At 36.1% G+C, this 17,324-nt stretch overlaps 1 protein-coding gene across 4 annotated transcripts in view; it reads right to left on the reverse strand.

The window, feature by feature from the left end:
• The window catches only part of USH2A (usherin), a 906,431-nt gene that overhangs the window by 756,442 nt on the left and 132,665 nt on the right, over positions 1 to 17,324 (reverse strand). For all 4 annotated transcript variants that reach the window (XM_049868234.1, XM_049868232.1, XM_049868231.1 and 1 more), the window contains 2 exons: positions 8,214 to 8,409; positions 5,300 to 5,430 (listed from right to left, as the gene is read on the reverse strand). In XM_049868234.1, the coding sequence (XP_049724191.1) occupies positions 5,300 to 5,430; positions 8,214 to 8,409 (327 nt within the window). The remainder of the gene's footprint in view (positions 1 to 5,299; positions 5,431 to 8,213; positions 8,410 to 17,324) is intronic.

Here is a 17,324-nt window from a genome sequence, read left to right on the forward strand (position 1 = left end):
ATACTAAACAAGCATTGCATCCCTGGAATAAAACCAAGTTGGCGTTTGTGTATAAAAACCCGTTGCCGTCAAATCAATTCCAACTCATAGTGATCCTACAGGACTGAGTAGAACTGCCCCACAGGGTTCCCAAGTAGGTGGATTTGAGTTGCTTACCTTTTAGTTAGCAGCTGAGCTCTTAACCACCGTGCCACCAGGGCTCCTGCCTTTGCGTATAATTCTTTGAATATATTTCTGAATTCTATTTGCTAAAATTTTAAGAATTCGTGTATCTATATTTATGCAGGATATTGGTTTACGGTTTTGTTTTTGTGTGCTGTCTTTGGTTTTGATATCTGGGTAATACTAACTTCATAAAATAAGCTGAGAAGCATTCCTTACTCTTCTGTTTTCTGAAAGAGAGTGTACGGAACTGGTGTCTATTCTTCTTTAAAGGTTTGGTAGAATTCTACAATGAAGACATTTGTGCCTGGAGATTTCTTTTTCAGGGGGTTTTTAATTACAGTTCAGTTTCCTTGAATAGTTGTAGGAGTATTCATATTATCTACACTATGTTGGGTTGTTTGTGGCAATTTGTACTTTTTGAGGAAGTGTGCAAATGTAAGTTTTAAATGTATGTGTGTAAAGTTATTAGAAGTCTTCTCTTATTATCTTTTTGATATCTGCAAGATCTTTGAGCTATTTACTGTTTCATGTCTACCATTAGTAATTTATGATTTCTCTCTTTTTTTTTTGTTTTTGTTTTTGGTCATTCTTGCTAGAGGCTTGTGAATTTTATTGATCTTTGCAATGATCCAGAAAGACATTACATAATGTCTTTCTCTGTGGCAGGAAATTTTCTTTGCTCTGCAGTACACATTATCTGATACCAATACACCCAGTTTTGCTTTCTTTTGATTATTTTTTACACAGTATAAATTTTTTCCCATCCTTTTATGTTCAATTTATATATATCATTATATTTGAAGTGAGTGTCTTGAAGAGAGCAAATAGTGGGTCATTTTTTTTTTTTTTCTTCCATTCGGCCAATTTGTCTTTTAATTGGTTTAGGTCATTTGCATTTACTGTTATTATTGATGTATTAAGGCTTAAGTCTGCCATTTTATTTTTTATTATTTGTTTGTTCTCTGTTTTTCATTTCTGCATTTCCTTTTGCCATCCTTTCTATGGTTTACTTGAACATTTTTTAGAATTTCATTTTGATTTCTCTGTAGTGCTTTTAAGTGTATCTCTCTTTGTATAGATTTTTTATAGTTGCTGCAGGTCTCATATATATACATCAAAGTCTGCTGATTTTAGTATTTTTCCATTTTTGAGTAAAATACAAAAACTTTACCTCCCTTTACATCTGTTTACTCTCTGTCATTTTTAATATAATTGTCTTAAATATTATCTCTAATATTTACAAACTGCATTAGGCAGTGATAATTTTTGCTTATACCATTAAACATAATAAGAAAAATCAAGAGGTATTGTATTTACTAATAATTTAACTTATTGTAATGTTTCTTCTTCCCAGATATTTTAAGATTTCTCATTTATCATTTCCTCTCTGTTGGGAGAAGTTCCTTTAGCCAATCTCTCAGGTAGTTTTGCTGGAGACAAATCTTACTTTTTCTTCATCTGAGAATGTTATGATGTCCTCTTCATTTCCAAAAGACATTTTCACTGAATATAGAATTTAGTGTTGCAAATTCTCTTTCAGCCCTTCACAAATGTCATGCCACTTCCTTCTGACCCCCATGATTATTGATGAGAAATCTGCTGTCATTGGAAATGTTTTCTCCCATAGGTAATGTATTCTTTCTCTCTGGTTGCTTTTAAGATTTTTCTTTGTCTTTAGTTTTCAGAAGTTTGACGATGCTGTGTTTGAACTGAATTTCTTTGGGTTCACACTGTTAAGGGTTCACTTAGCTTTTTAATCTGTAGGTTTAGAGTCCCCTCCCCCTCCCCGGTAAAAAAAAAAAAATTTGGAAATTTTCAGCCATTATTTCTTCAAATTCTTTTTTCACCTTTACCCTCTTCCTCCTTTTTCTGGGACTCTGGTGACATAAAACTTAGGTTTTTTTGCTCATTTTCTATGTCTTTGTCTTTTTGTCTTGTGTTCTATAAAATTTCCTCAGCTTTATATTTCAAGGTTCAAACTTGGTTTTAAACAATGCAAATTTTTTTTTTAATTATCATTATATTTAAAATTTCCAATTTTCTCTGGCTGCTTTTAGGTAGAATCCTTATGATTTAATGGTTTTTATATCCCTTTGAACCTCAATTTATACTAAGTGGAATCGTTTTTAAGTTTTCTTTTGTTCTCTAAATTATTTCTTCCAAGATCAGTTGCTCTCTTCATTCATCTTAATTTCTCTATTTTGTACTGTTGACTTCATAAACAGATAGTAATAATAGGTTATATTATATTTAAGAATTAAGATCTAAGTTACATTTTTGCATTAGTAATTCAATTAATTGGTATAGGTAAAATTTCCTTTCAATTCTTTAGTTTTATTTCTCCAATAGATTTCTCTCTGCATTGAGTGGGCTGACCATAGACTGTAAATGGGTAGGTATTTTCAGTTACCAGTTTTCATTTAGGGGTTATAAGTATGGAGCCCTGGTGGCTCAAAGTTTAAGTGCTCAGCTGCTGAGAGGTTGGCAGTTTGAACCCACCAGCAGCTCCAGAGGAGAAAAGTCCTGGTGATCTGCTCCCATAAAGATTACAGCCTAGGAAACCCTATGGGGCAGTTCTATTTTTCATATAGGATTACTATGAGTTGGAATCCACTCGACAGCATGCAACAATTCAAGTATGGAGCAGGTGGACATACTGCAGACACTTTCAATTGTCAAAAAAAGAAGGGATTTTTTTCTCTGGCTATAGAGGATTTTTGTGCAGGTTCCTCCTGGGCAGAGCTTCTAGATTTCAGAGGATGTCTATGTGGGTTGATGACATTAAGGGCAAAAGAGGCTCCAACCTTCTCAGATGCCTTTGTCCTGGGTATAATCATCCATAATCCCACCCAAGAATTAGATGTTTCTCATGGGAGGCAGGGAAAGATATCCTGAACCAGTATTGTGCTGGAGCAGCTTTTCCTGGCTCATGAGAAATTACGCATACCTCTTCCCAACTCCACGATCAGTGCCATCTGATTGGTAACTTGAAATTGGCCGTGGTCAGGCTTTTTTTTTTTCTCCCTCACATACCCAGCTGTTAAACCTATACATCTTTCCAATTTTCAGCACTATCCAAAATTGTCTCCTACTCTAATGAAATGGACTTGAAAAAAAAATCTAATTGAGTTCAGACATATAAAGTTTTACCTCCTACACATCTGAGTTTTGGGTTTGAGAGACATACACTTTAGTTCATATGGGTTATGACATGTAAATGAGACTTTGGGAGGTAGAACTTTAGTTCACAATCTCTCAGTACAATAACCAAAGTTATCTGACCTTAGATCTTCAGGGACAAAAATGGTTCTTTAGATGAAAATTTTGCATACTGTTCAAATTATTATAGTTACCATTTTAAATGAGCATCTGACTATGAGATCAGTGCTCAGACAGAATCTCTCTTCATTCATTCAACATTTATTCACAAATAGGTATTGGGTGTTTATGTGACTGTTCATGGTGGACAAGGAGACAGAAGGCAAGTAAACAGATAAAGATAATGTCAGACAACGATATAAAGACTAACAAAAATAACATGGTGCGACGTGAAAGACAGTGACCTGGGAATGTTCTGTAACTGTGTGGCCAGTGAGATACCTTTGAATTGAGACTTGAATGACAAGCAAAAGACAGCCATGCTGAAAATTCAGGGGAGATGTGTAGAGATGAGATGTGCAAGGACGCAGTCAGATTTTACTAATCGATATGCATAAATTGTAATATGATTTTCTGGGAAAATAGGCCTCAATATTGTAAAATAAAAACAGTAGAAACTGTCTTTGTTAAGTATTCTCCTACTTTTCAGCTCTCCAATGAAGCATATAATGTTCTCCTATTAACATACTGGAGCCCTGGTGGTGCAGTGGTTAAGAGCTTGGCTGCTAACCAAAAGGTACACAGTTCAAATCCACCAGCCACACCTTGGAAACGCTATGGGGCAGTTCTACTCTGTCTTCTAGGGTCGCTATTGACTCAGTGGCAGTGGGTTTGGTTTTTTTTGGTTTATTAACATACTACGATTACTTTGAAGGTTTAAAATGAGTATTTTGGCCTAGTTATTGTTGGGATTTTTTTATTAAAGCAGTTTTTATTAATGCATGCTAAAAGTTATATGACAAATATATCTTGCCTTGAATTGGTTATCTTCAAATGATAGCTTTAATAATTTTTTTTTTTTTTTCCTTAACTGAGTTGTGGTTTATGCTCCTGGCCTCTGTATTCTCAATTGTTTACCAGAAATTACATAATTATTAAAGATTACTATAATCATTGGATTCATTTTTTTTACAATAAATTTGCTCATCTATTTTCACAGTTTTCACTTACTAGAGTAGGTAAAAAGCTCCAGCTGAAGATATGTTTAAATACAAAGCTGCTTTTCTGACCCAGGTTACTTAGAATTTGTGTTCATGTTGGTCAGATATCTACCTTTGTGATGTTGCCAAAAAATATGTATTATAATCATAAAAATCCATTGCACTTCTGAGCTACAGAAAATATTAGAATAACAAATTTAGAAGCAGAGCTATCAATGTCCATTTGGATCAATGGGTCAGAAACCTTTGCTATACTATCTTCTATGAAATTTAGAAAAAAAGACTGTTCTTGTTTAATTAATATCACCTGTTAATATTAATTCACCAATAACTCCAAGACATGTACTTAATTGACCTCCTAATTTACCTGGAACCCTTTGCCCCTCATTTTTTTTTCACCTTTGTGAAATTAAAAAGAAAATGAACCTTTATTAAAAAGAACCACCTAAGTAGCCTAAAGCAGCCATCTCTTTGAAATGCACACATAGAGTAACCCTCCCCACAAAAAATTAGCTGCCATCAAGTTGACCCTGACGCGTGGTGACCCCATGAGTGTCAGAGTAGAACCATGCTCCGCAGAGTTTTCAATGGCTGGATTTTCAGAAGTAGATCACCAGGCCTTTCTTCCAAGGCAAGTCTGTGTGAACTCAAACCTCTTTCAGTCAGTAGCCAAGAGCATTAACTGCACCACCTAGGGACTCCAGACACAGTACCTCCCTATAAACACAGTCGTCAATTCCACGGGTAGAGCATGTCCTAAATTAGCCTCTGACAGAGGGGACAATTTCTTACCTTGAATGCAGAGAAGAGCTCACCTGATCACAAACGAGGCTGCTGTTTCTAGTGCCCACTGTATCACAATCGCAGGGTTTGCAAACATCGATGGCTGAAGGATCAGCGTCAACTTGTCGGAAGAAGTAATCCTTACACAGCTCACAGTTCCTTCCTGCATCAGGGAAAGGCGATGCGTTATGACTCCCAATTCATTCAAATCAGCTGCATCATTCAAAATTAAAGCCTGTATTCCTCTGAGAGAATTCCGTAATTTTCGGGACGTCCATTTTAATGCACCTTTCATCTCTACCTGCCAATTCAGTGACCCAGGGCATATGAAACAATGAACCTGTTACAAACTGTGCTTTACTTCATTAAACTCCCATCTGTTATTTAACAGCACACTTCTAAAAAGCTGTGCTTTGTAAGGACCGGTACATTTTAAAAGTTTGTTTCTAAACTTAGAAGTTTTCTCGATTTCAAGGACCAGGCACTTAATCTAAACTAAATATGAGAAATTTCTATATATATGGAAGATGATAGTTATGTAGTTAGAAGCAAGAAGGTATGTAGCCCTAATAATTTTTTTTTTCCAGAATGGAGGCTGCCCTTAATACAATTTATTATTCTAATAATAAAATGATTAAAACAAACACATGTGTTAGTGCTTATGGCCATTATTCTTTTATTTCAAATATGAAAATAGAAATGGATATTTAAATATATCAAGTAAATTTCATGTTGATTATTGGAATAGCCTGGCATATTTGGTATATTGGGTAATCCCTACAGTTTACAATTTCTAAATTAGAAATTGTCCCATACCATTTTACATAAGAGAAAAACTAAGCTATGGGGAGTTTCTAAAGTGAGTCTGGGTAGTATGTAAGGCCACTGAAATAAAACTCAAGGCTTTCAGTTACACATTAAACATCACGCTCTCTGCTCATAGAGTGCTGAAATTGGCCCAATATTAGAAGACTACTAAAACAACTTAATCAAGCAAAAACTCACATCCTGATGAATATTGGCTGTGGCCTAATTAAAAATTAAATGGATTTATAATATTTCTAGAAAATTTCCTATTTACATATGCTGATGGCTCCCAAATCTATATCTCCAATCTAGATTTGCCTCCTTTATTTATTATTTAATGAATATTTATTGAATGATTACTACGTTCCAAACACCATGCTAAGTGCTGGGGAACACAGTAGTGAGCAAAATACACATTATGCCTTTCTCATGGAGCTTTCTCACAATCTAGCTGGTAAAATGAATCTCAATTTAATAGTAACAGGAATAAATACACATTCACAAACTGTGACAAACATAAGGTGCCAGGAGAGGATACGGATGGTCCTGACCTTTTCTGAAGCATCACTAAAGGCTTTCCTTGAAGAAGGGGCTTCATATCTGTGTAACCCACTGCCCACAAGAGAGTTCTCCTATGTATCATGGAAACACAGAGAACATGTTCAAAACAGAACCTGTCATCTGCTCCTCTAAGTCTTATCTTCTTCCTGTGTTTCCTATCTTCGCAACTTGACCTTCTTATTCAAGCTGAATGTTACAGGCATCAGTCTTGACTGCTCCACCTTCCTTTCTTATATCCTACAACCAGTTGCTCACAATATGCTGCTACTTTTCCATCCTAAGTATCTCTTGAATCCTCATCCTTCTAGCCTCCCTTTTCTTAAATGTAGTTGAGCATCATTTCTCAGTAGACTATTGCAGTATCCTCCTATCTGGTCTTCCCAAACCACTGCTGGCATTCTCCAATCCATTCTCCACTCTACAGCCAGAATGATATTTTAAAAGAACAAAACTGATTGTGTCCATTTCCTGTATAAACCACTTTAGTAGCATCTCATCAACCTTAGGATAAAAGCCAAACTCTTTATCACGCGTTTCATGGCTTCTAAACCCGTGTGGTCTGGCCCCAGCTTTCTTCCCTGTCATCTTTTCCTACCACCAGCCATTTGCTCTTCTTTCAGTTTTTCAAGGGTACCATGTTTCTCTCTCCTCCAGGCCGTTGAAAAACCTGCTCCTCTTGCTGGAAACCTTTGTCCATGCCCCCAATTCCCTCCCCCCTCACTCTGTCACCTGGCTAACTCCTGCTGTACTTGCCAGGACTCAGCACTTCTTGTGCAACTTTGTAATTGTTTCTGTAATCATGTGCCTTTCCCACTATGCAGTCATCCTTACAAAGACGGGAAAATTCATTATCTTGTTCATCTTTATATCTCCAGCACTTAGCCAAGTTCTGGTGACATATTGGGTTATCAGTAATTATCTAATAAATTCATTCATTCAGGATACAGAGTAGCACATTTTTAAACCCTTCAGCATGGGGCCATTATATTTTTCAGATGTAGATGTTATCAATTTCTGCTCTTAAAATACTGGCCTTTCCTAAAATATCAATTTTCAGTGACTAGATAAAATGCTTATAGTTTTAGAAGAAGACTATGATTATCATCTTCTCCATTTAATTGTTTTTTTTTAATAAGAAAAATGCTAGATTCCCAGCGTCCATGCAAATTTGAATGGATATAAACATCTCCATATGAGAATAAGAATGTAATAAAAGACAAGGGTAACACCTAAGGAAAATTATTTTAAGGATATGTGTGTTCAAACTAAACAGTCCTGAGTTATCCAAAATATATTCATGGTTTATTCAAGTGATGTGAATCCTTAAAAATAAATTTCCTGAAATCATACAGTCTAAGACTATTTTTTTTTTTTTAAGACTAGGCTTCTAGTTCTGAAAACTACTTAATGCTTTGAGATAATGAAGATTTGGGGAACTAACTTTGATTTTCACACTTAACAACTTGAAAGGGCTTTCCTAAATAAGATAGCAATGATTTAAAATAGAACGTATTGTATATATATAAAAGCACTTGGCCTCAAAGGCCAAGTCAGCAACTTATGTTATTTACTATTTACCTGTAGTGTTATGCTCACAATCATCACAAACCCCTCCACCCCCTCTGCGGTGCTCAGCCGGGAAAGGGTCCACTGAAATGTCATAATGGCAGCTCCTGGAGTGGCTGTTGCATTGACAGGGTTTACAATTGAAGGCGTGAACTTGATCACCTTGGCGGAAAGGCTTGTCATTATACAGAGGCAAACAGCGATCACACTAGAACAATAAAAAAAATAAAGCTGTAAATTTATTTTCTATTTATTTGTACGTCAGATGCTTGCACTAGATTTAAAGATTATATCAAAGAGTTAAAAGCCAGCAACCTTTTTTTAAAAATCTTTTATAAATCAGAAATCAACATATTACAAGCAGTCCTTACTTTGCATGGTGGTGTGGGCTCAAAAAAGTGACCATGCAAGCTGAAATTGTACAAAGCTATTGGAATAATTCATTGGAAAAATTATGATTATTCCACAATCTTTAAAAAAAAATTGTCAAAACAATGAAAACTCCCTGTCAGTTATAAGTGTAAAGGGAAATAGAAAGACGAAAACTCACATTTATTTAGTAGCCTGTTATTTACAGCATTAGAAATTTTGAAAACCAAAGTACTGTATTTCTTTATAAAAACTCATCAAGAGTAATATGAATGGTGCTTGCTTTCTTCTCATCCTAGAGCTATGATACCAAATGAGCATCTTTGTCTACCTTGCCAAATAGCCATACTCGTTTTTGAGTTTAGATTAGATGCTGATATTTCAACCTGTGTGCTTTCAATAGGAAGCCCTGGTGGCGTAGTGGTTAGGTGCTATGGCTGCTAACCAAAGGATCGGCAGTTCAAATCTGCCAGGCCCTCCTTGGAAAGTCTATGGGACAGTTCTACTCCATGCTAGAGGGTCACTATGAGTCAGAACCAACTCGACGCCAACTGGTTTGGGGTTTTTTTGGTGCTTTCAATGTGAAATATCTCCGAGTTGTTGTTCTCATCAGGTACTGTCAAGTAGGTTCTGACTCATAGCAACCCTATGTACAAGAGGATGAAACACTGCCCAGTCCTGCACCATCCTCACAATCGTTGTTATGCTTCAGCCTATTATTGCAGCCACTGTGTCAATACGTCTTGTTGAGGGTCTTCCTCTTTTTTGCTAACTCTCCACTTTCCTCTAGTTAAAGTGTTTTGTTCTGTTTTCCTTTTTCATTAAAGTTACACACAAATTGTTTTGTGACATTGGTTGCAAACCCTGCGATGTGTCAGCACCCTCTCCCTTTCCTTTTCCACCCTAGGTGCTTCATGTCCATACCCCCAGTTTTCCTGTCCCTTCCTACCTTCTCATCTTTGCTGTTGGGCAGGTGGTGTCCATTTGGTCTCGTATACTTGATTGAACTAAGAAACATATTCCTCACGTTTAATTGAAGTTTTTGATGTCATCACTTCCTCTGGGATACTTTCACCTTGTTCATCACACCCACTTCCCTCATTTAGCATAAGTTTTTCTTCAACAAGTTACTATGGCTGCATATGTAGAGTCTCTCCAACAGCAATGCTGTGATCAATTATTTCTTCTATAATTCCATTTACATTCAATTTGTTTCACTTTCAGTACTTACTTTCTTTGTAGCACTTTCATCTTCAGTGGCTAATTTCCTTTTTTCAAATACTAATTTTTTTTTAATGTCATATCACTTTATCACTGAGAGACATGAAGCCAGCACAACTACACGCTTTTCTGTCTGTGAATGAACTGAATACCAGATGTACAGTGAACAGTCACCAACAGACTTTAAACATGTAACCTGTTTGGTCGCTGATCATGATGTTCATCTGTCGTTTACACAGCGATTTGTAGGCTGACGAGAAAGCAGCCAAGTTTGTATTTCATGCAATTACTCCCAGTTAATACAATGTGGTAACTGAAATTTGAACCATGTTGTTGGGAAACTGGTGTTATTTAATGAAACTATGATAAACTACTTTAATTACGAATTAAAGGAATGCAAAATAAAGTTTCAAAAAGTATCCTATATATTCACAATAATGGCCTTTTGCTCTTTGCTTTTTATTAACATTGTTAAAAACTATTTTGATATTGGGACAACAAAGAACATTCCCTTGTTCTATCTTCTGTAACAAGTATTTAGTATTTTAGACCAGTTTATTTGACATATTTCATATTCATTATTTGATCAAACTGTAGTCAAAAGAATAATTTGATCATTTTTGTCAGTGTTTATCCTTCTTGTTCATGGTTGAACAAATTCTTCCCTTAATATTTTAAAGGCAGAAGGAAGGAATAACTCAATTGTCAAGAGTGTTATTATTTAGTGGTATTCTGAAACTTATAGTTTGGAAAAAAAGTGAGTTTTTCTACTTAGTTGAACAGAAAAAGAAAAGGAAAAAAAAGAGAAGGATGAGAACATAAACATTGGGTCACAATTTTCACATCAGATAATGCTACATCCTAATAATTAGTAAAGAATGCACATTTACATTTTGGTCAATTTAAGAAAGCTAATACATTCTGAGGATTCTAACCCCCTGCAATCATTTCTAAGCTCTTACTTAGGCATGGAAAATTGTACCTCTCCTTTTCTCCTATGGCACCCCATTAATACGTTGACCTTGGTCCTAATACTTTGAAATGAAATGATTGGTTAATTTATGTGTATCTTCTAGGAAATGCAAGCTATTGACTTTTATACTCCCTGTGTCATTAGCACATAGGAGCTTAATGTGCAATTGCTAAACTGTTAGCTGAAAATTCACATCTAAAGGTAACATTAATGTCTAAAAAAAGTCATTCTTTAGAGAATTTAGGGAGAGAGGACAGATGGAAACAATTCATAAATAGGTAATGTCTTCAGAATTGCCTATTACAAAATGATTTACAACAAACCACTTACAAATATAAAATTAAACCCCTTTTGGTAAAATCAAGACATGCAGCAATCATACTGTCAACTATAGGTCTTTGGAGAAAACATTTTAAAATTGGGAAAATAGACTTCTCTGAGTTTCCTATCACCAGCAATAACCATGTGCAAATCAAATTTATTTCACAGAATCAAGAGTTAGAGATAATACATAGGCTCGAAGTCAGATCTTAGACCAACTTTTGGTGCTACCACTTACTAACTGAAATGACAACGGTGAAAATTTATATGAAATGTGTACTTTCTATGTGCTAGCCACTGTACTGTTGTTGCTAGGTGCCCTCATGTCAGTTCTAATTCATAGTGATCCTATGTACAACAGAAGGAAATACTGCCTGGTCCTGTGCCATCCTCACAATTGTTGCTATGTTTTGAGCCTATTATTGCAGCCACTGTGTCAGTCCATTTCATTGAAGTTCTTCCTCTTCTTCACTGCTACTGTACTTCAAATTATGGTGTTGGTGAAGAATATTGACTATACCATGGACTGTCAGAAGAACGAACAAATCTGTCTTGGAAGAAGTACAGCCAAAATAATCCTTAGAAGCAAGGATGGCGAGACTTTGTCTCATATACTTTGGACATGTTATGTGGAGGGACCAGTCCCTGGAGAAGGACATCATGCTTGGTAAAGTTAGAGAGCCCTGTATTAGGCACAGAAAATAGATTATTTCACTGGATACTCTAGCTCTTAGGGTCATATAGTATTCCACATTTGATTTCTGTTCCTTGATTTGCTAGTCCTGTGTCTGTAATTAATTTTACCTCTTTAAGCCTTATTTTTCTTATCTGTAACATGGGGTTAATAACACTTGCCTCATAGGGTTATTGCAAGGATCAAGCCCTTGGCAGAGTGCCTGTCATGTAGTAGAACCAGTTGCTATCAAGTAGACTCCAACTTATGGTGGCCCCGTGTGTGTCAGAGTAGAACCATGCTCCAGACGGTTTTCAATGGCAGATTTTTTAGAAGTAGCTCACGAGGCCTTTATTCTGAGGAGCCTCTGAATAAACTCAAATCACCAACCTTTTGGTTAGCAGCCCAGAAAGTTAACCATCTGTGCCATCCCAAGGCTCCAACACATAGTAAGTCATCAGCAAACATTGCCTGCTACTTTTATTATTAGATTAGAAACTGTGGACTAAAGAGGTTAGGTACATGAACAATATAATTGGACAGTTAGTCTTTGAGTCCACTTTATGAATTTCATTTCTTCATCTCTAAAAGGAAGATAAAAATGTAACTCAGTATCTAATACATTATCTCTCAATATAATGTGAGAATAAGCAATAATATTTAAATAACGCCAGCACAGGGCCTGGCATACATTGCGCATTTGAAATATGGTAATTACAAGACGGGGAGGAAGATGAAAGGAGGAGGGGTAAAAGTGCAACGGGGGTGTTGATCGCAAGTTTCAGTGGCACCAGCAGTGTGTAAGACTGTCCCTATGCAAAATATCGCCAATAGCCCTTAGTGGAGGACTCTCTGACGATAAAAGTATGGGTCCGTGTTCTGCTTTAGAGGTGGTGTCCTACAGAGTAAAACAAGGAGCAACTTATAACCAAAATTTATAGTCAAAATTCATTTCTTGTGAGTTTTATCATCTGCAGCTATAACTGTCTTCTCCAGCCAGCCTTTGTTGGCATAGATTAGTGAGCACCTCCAGTGCTGCATCCATTTGTTGAAACATGTCAACTGGTATTCCATCAATTCCTGGAGCCTTGTTTTTCACCAATGCCTTCACTGCAGCTTGGACTTTTTCCTTCAGTACCATTGGCTCTTCATCATACGCACCTCCTGAAATGGCTGAACATTGACACATCCTTTTTAGCACAGTGCTTCTATAGATTCCTTCAATCTTCCTTTGATGCTTCATGCTTCATTCAATATTTTCCCCTTAGAATCCTTCAATATTGCAACTCAAAGCTTGAATTTTTTCTTCAGTTTTTTCAGCTTGAGAAATGCCAAGTGTGTTCTTCCCTTTTGGTTTTCTAACTTCAGGTCTTTGCATATTTCATTATAATATTTTACTTTGTCTTCTCTAGCTGCCCTTTGAAATCTTCTGTTCAGCTCGTTGACTTCATCTTTTCTTCTGTTCACTTTAGCTGCTCTGTGTTCAAGAAAAAGTTTCAGAGTCTCTTCTAACAACCATTTTAGTGTTTTCTTTCCTGTCCTTTTAATGACCTTTTGCTTTCTTCATGTATGATGTCCTTGATGTCATCCTACAACCCATCTGGTCTTCAGACATTAGAGTTCAATGTGCCAAATCTTTTATTGAGATGTTCTCTAAACTTAACAGGGATATACTGAAAGTTGTACTTGGGCTCTTGTGGACTTGTTTTAATTTTCTTCAGCTTCAACTTGAACTTGCATATGAGTAATTGATGGTCTGTTCCACAGTCAGCCTCTGGCCTTGTTCTGACTGATGATATAGAGCTTCTCTATCATCTCTTTCCACAGATGTAGTGGATTTAATTCCTGTGTATTCTATCCAGCAAGGTCCGCGTGGATAGTTGCCATTTGTGTTGCTGAAAAAACATACTTCCAATGCGTAAGTCATTGGTCTTGCAAAGTTCTATCATGTGATCTCCCACATCATTTCTATCACCAAGGCCATATTTTTTGACTCCCAATTCTTCTTCTTTGTTTCCAACTTTCACATTCCAATCACCAATAATTATCAGTGCATCTTGATTGCATGTTTGGTTAATTTCAGACTTCAGAAGTTGGTAAAAATCTTTAATTTCTTCATCTTTGGCATTACTGATTGGTACATAAATGTGACTAATAGTCATATTAACTGGTCTTCCTTGTAGGCATATGGATATTATCCCATCAAGGATAGCACTGAATTTCAGGATAGATCTTAAATTTTTTTTTTTTTAATAATGAATGCAATGCCATTCCTCTTCAGTTCGTAATTTCCAGAATAATAGATCATGATTGTCTGATTCAAAATAGCCAATACCAGTCCATTTCAGGTCACTAATGCCTAGGATATTGATCTTCAAGCATTCCATTTCATTTTTGACAACCTTCAATTTTCCTTGATTAATACTTTGCACATTCCATCTTCCAATTATTAATGGATGTTTGTAGCTGTTTTTCTCATTTTGAGTCATGTCACATCAGCAAATAATGAACAACCTGTGATATGCAGATGATACAACTTTGCTTGCTGAAAGTGAAGAGAACTTGAAGCACTTACTGATGAAGATCAAAGACTACAGCCTTCAGTATGGATTACACCTTAACAACGAAAACAAGCCTCACAGGTGGACCAATAAGTAACATCATGATAAATGCAGAAAATATTTAAGTTGTCAATGATTTCATTTTACTTGAATACACAATCAACACCCATGGAAGCAGCAGTCAAGAAATCAAACGACATATTGCATTTGGCAAATCTGCTGCAAAAGACCTCTTTAAAGTGTTAAAAATCAAAGAGGTCACTTTGAGGACTAAAGTACATCTAATCCAAGCCATGGTATTTTCGGTCACCTCATGTACATTGAGAAAACTGGACAATGAATAAGGAAGACCAAAGAAGAATTGATGCAGTTGAATTATGATGTTGGTGAAGAATATTGAATGTACTATGGACTGCTAGAAAAGCAAACAAATATGTCTTGGAAAAAGTACAGCCAGAATGCTCCTTGGAAGGGAGGATGGTGAGACTTCATCTCATGTACTTTGGACACACTATCAGGAAGGGACAGTCTCTGGAGAAGATCATACCTGGTAAAGTAGAGGGTCAGTGAAAAAGAGGAAAACTCTCAGTGATAGGGATTAACACAGTGGCTGCAATAATGGGTTCAAATATAGCAATGATTGTGAGGATGCTGTGGGACCGGGCAGTGCTTCATTCTGTCGTACGAAGGGTCACTATGATCAAAACCCTACTCGATGGCACCTAACAACAACAACAACTGTAACTGCAGAGGAGCCTTACGTACACTTACTCTGACTTTTTAGAGGCCATCGGAACTCATTAAGTTAAAACTATTCCCTCTTCTAGTAACCCTAAGTATGGGGAGATATAGTCTAATTGGATAAATGGTAGAAAAGAAGAAAACTCACTTTCCAACTTCCTGGATTTCAAGTAGAGAAATGAGCTCATTAATTCTCTTCCCCAGGTCAATTAGTAGTAAAATTAACCTCATTCTCAATTTTTAAAACACTCCATCCCACTGCAAAACTTTATTCAAATGTAAAATTTTGCTACAATGCCCTAAACCTATTTTTCATTGCATTTCCAAGTACTCTTACTGAAGGTTTTCCTCGTCTGATAGTGGTGTTTTTATTATTCGGGTTGTGCTTTCTTGAATAAAAGCTTGGTGGAAATGATGATGTGGAACCTGTGGTCCTGTCACACTGATTACATTCGCACTTTGTCTTCCGCGAAGCAACTGCTGGCTGTTTGAGTTTGGGATCTTGCCTCCATGTGTGAGTGGAACACATCCAGCAAAAATATTCCTTTTGATATTTCTATAAAAACAACTTTGTTGCTTTTTTATTATCCAAAAGAAAAAAATCTCATCTGAGAAGTAACAATAGGCCTACCTGAATTCATCTTTTTATCCTGCATCAGCCTAAAAGCCATTAACAAAAAGCCTCATTGTAAACAAGACTGGACCAAATACTGTACGAAAGCGCCAAAGACATCATCCTGGCTTCTTTCAAGTTTAACATCAAAGAGACATTTGCCACTGACTTAACGGGAGTGCTTTGAGACCACCAACTATTTGTTTCTGAAAATGACTGGACTTACAGAAATACTTATAATATTTTATCTTTTTCAGAAGAAAACAATTATAGCTATCATTTTTCAAGTCTCAAATTGGAATTTTTCTATTAAAAAAAAAGTATAATACCATTCTGCAAGTGTTAGAGAAAGGCCCAGTACAGACACTACTCCTAGGAGGGCAGGTTATCCAGGAGTCCCCTGGTGGCTCAGACAGTTAAGTGCTCAACGGCTAGCCAAAAGACTGGCAGTTCGTACCCACCTAGAGGTGCCTTGGAATACAGGCCTGGTAATCTGCACCTAATAACCACAGTGACAACAATCAGGAGCGACACGTGTGCATTCCAACGGATCCAGCAATCTTCCTGAGGTTTCAGCTAAGTACACTTTTAAAGCTATTTGAGGATATTTTATAATAGGATACTTGTAACAGTGAAGAAAGTAAATGCCCAAAAGTAAGGAATTGGTTAAATATATTTTCAATGGGACATGATGCAAGTATTTATAAATATGAGTATATAAAAGCATTTATAATACAGTTTGTATTTAAATGCAAGCAAAAATAATATGCAGAATATAATCCTATTTTCTAGATAAAGCCAGATATATCTATGTATACAGACGTAGGGATACGATTTATTGATAACAATAATAAAACATCTGAAAGGATACAAACTGAGAGTATTTGCTGAGGTTACCTACGGTGGTGGTTTACAGACGACTTATATTTTTTGTAAGAATTTTTTTCCACAGTATGCATTTATTACCAGTGTAAACAATTGAGGGCAAACGCTCCTTGGAAACTCTATGGGGCAGTTCTACTCTGTCCTATAGGGTCGCTATGAGTTGGAATCGACTCAACGGCACCGGGTTTTTTTTAAAGTGCAACTGCACGGATGGTTACAAGAAAATCATACATCAATTGCATCCTGCACATGTAACACTTCATTTAGAAAATCTAACAAAATTAAAATGCTCGAGTGTAAATTACACACAGATCAGTAAGACACCACAGAGACAATGATTCCCTCAGTACAGTGTAGGCTGGAAGAGTTCATGAATCATCAGTAAACAGAGTACGATTTTTAAAAGATACAAATATTTTAAAACAATTAGGTTAATATATAGAAGCAAGGATTATGAGAGATGACAGCTTAACTTTCTGTATTAAAATTTTATTTATACCATACAAAATTAAATCACACCCTGTCCTATATTTTGGCCTTTGATCTTAAGGACAGTGCTGGTCATTATCATTTTGCGTGGTTTCCAAAGGCAAATAAGAGAGAAGGAATATTTTGTAGCTATCCTTAGATTATAAAGTGTCATCAAACTATTAAATTTTTGATCTCATAATTGTGTTTCTTCACAATCCCTTTCAGACAATCCAAGGAGAACCATGACAAAATGGAAGAAATATCCGTAATTGGTAAATACATTATGAGCAAATTT

Source organism: Elephas maximus, chromosome 24 (genome assembly GCF_024166365.1).
Source record: "Elephas maximus indicus isolate mEleMax1 chromosome 24, mEleMax1 primary haplotype, whole genome shotgun sequence".
Lineage (NCBI taxonomy): Eukaryota > Metazoa > Chordata > Mammalia > Proboscidea > Elephantidae > Elephas > Elephas maximus.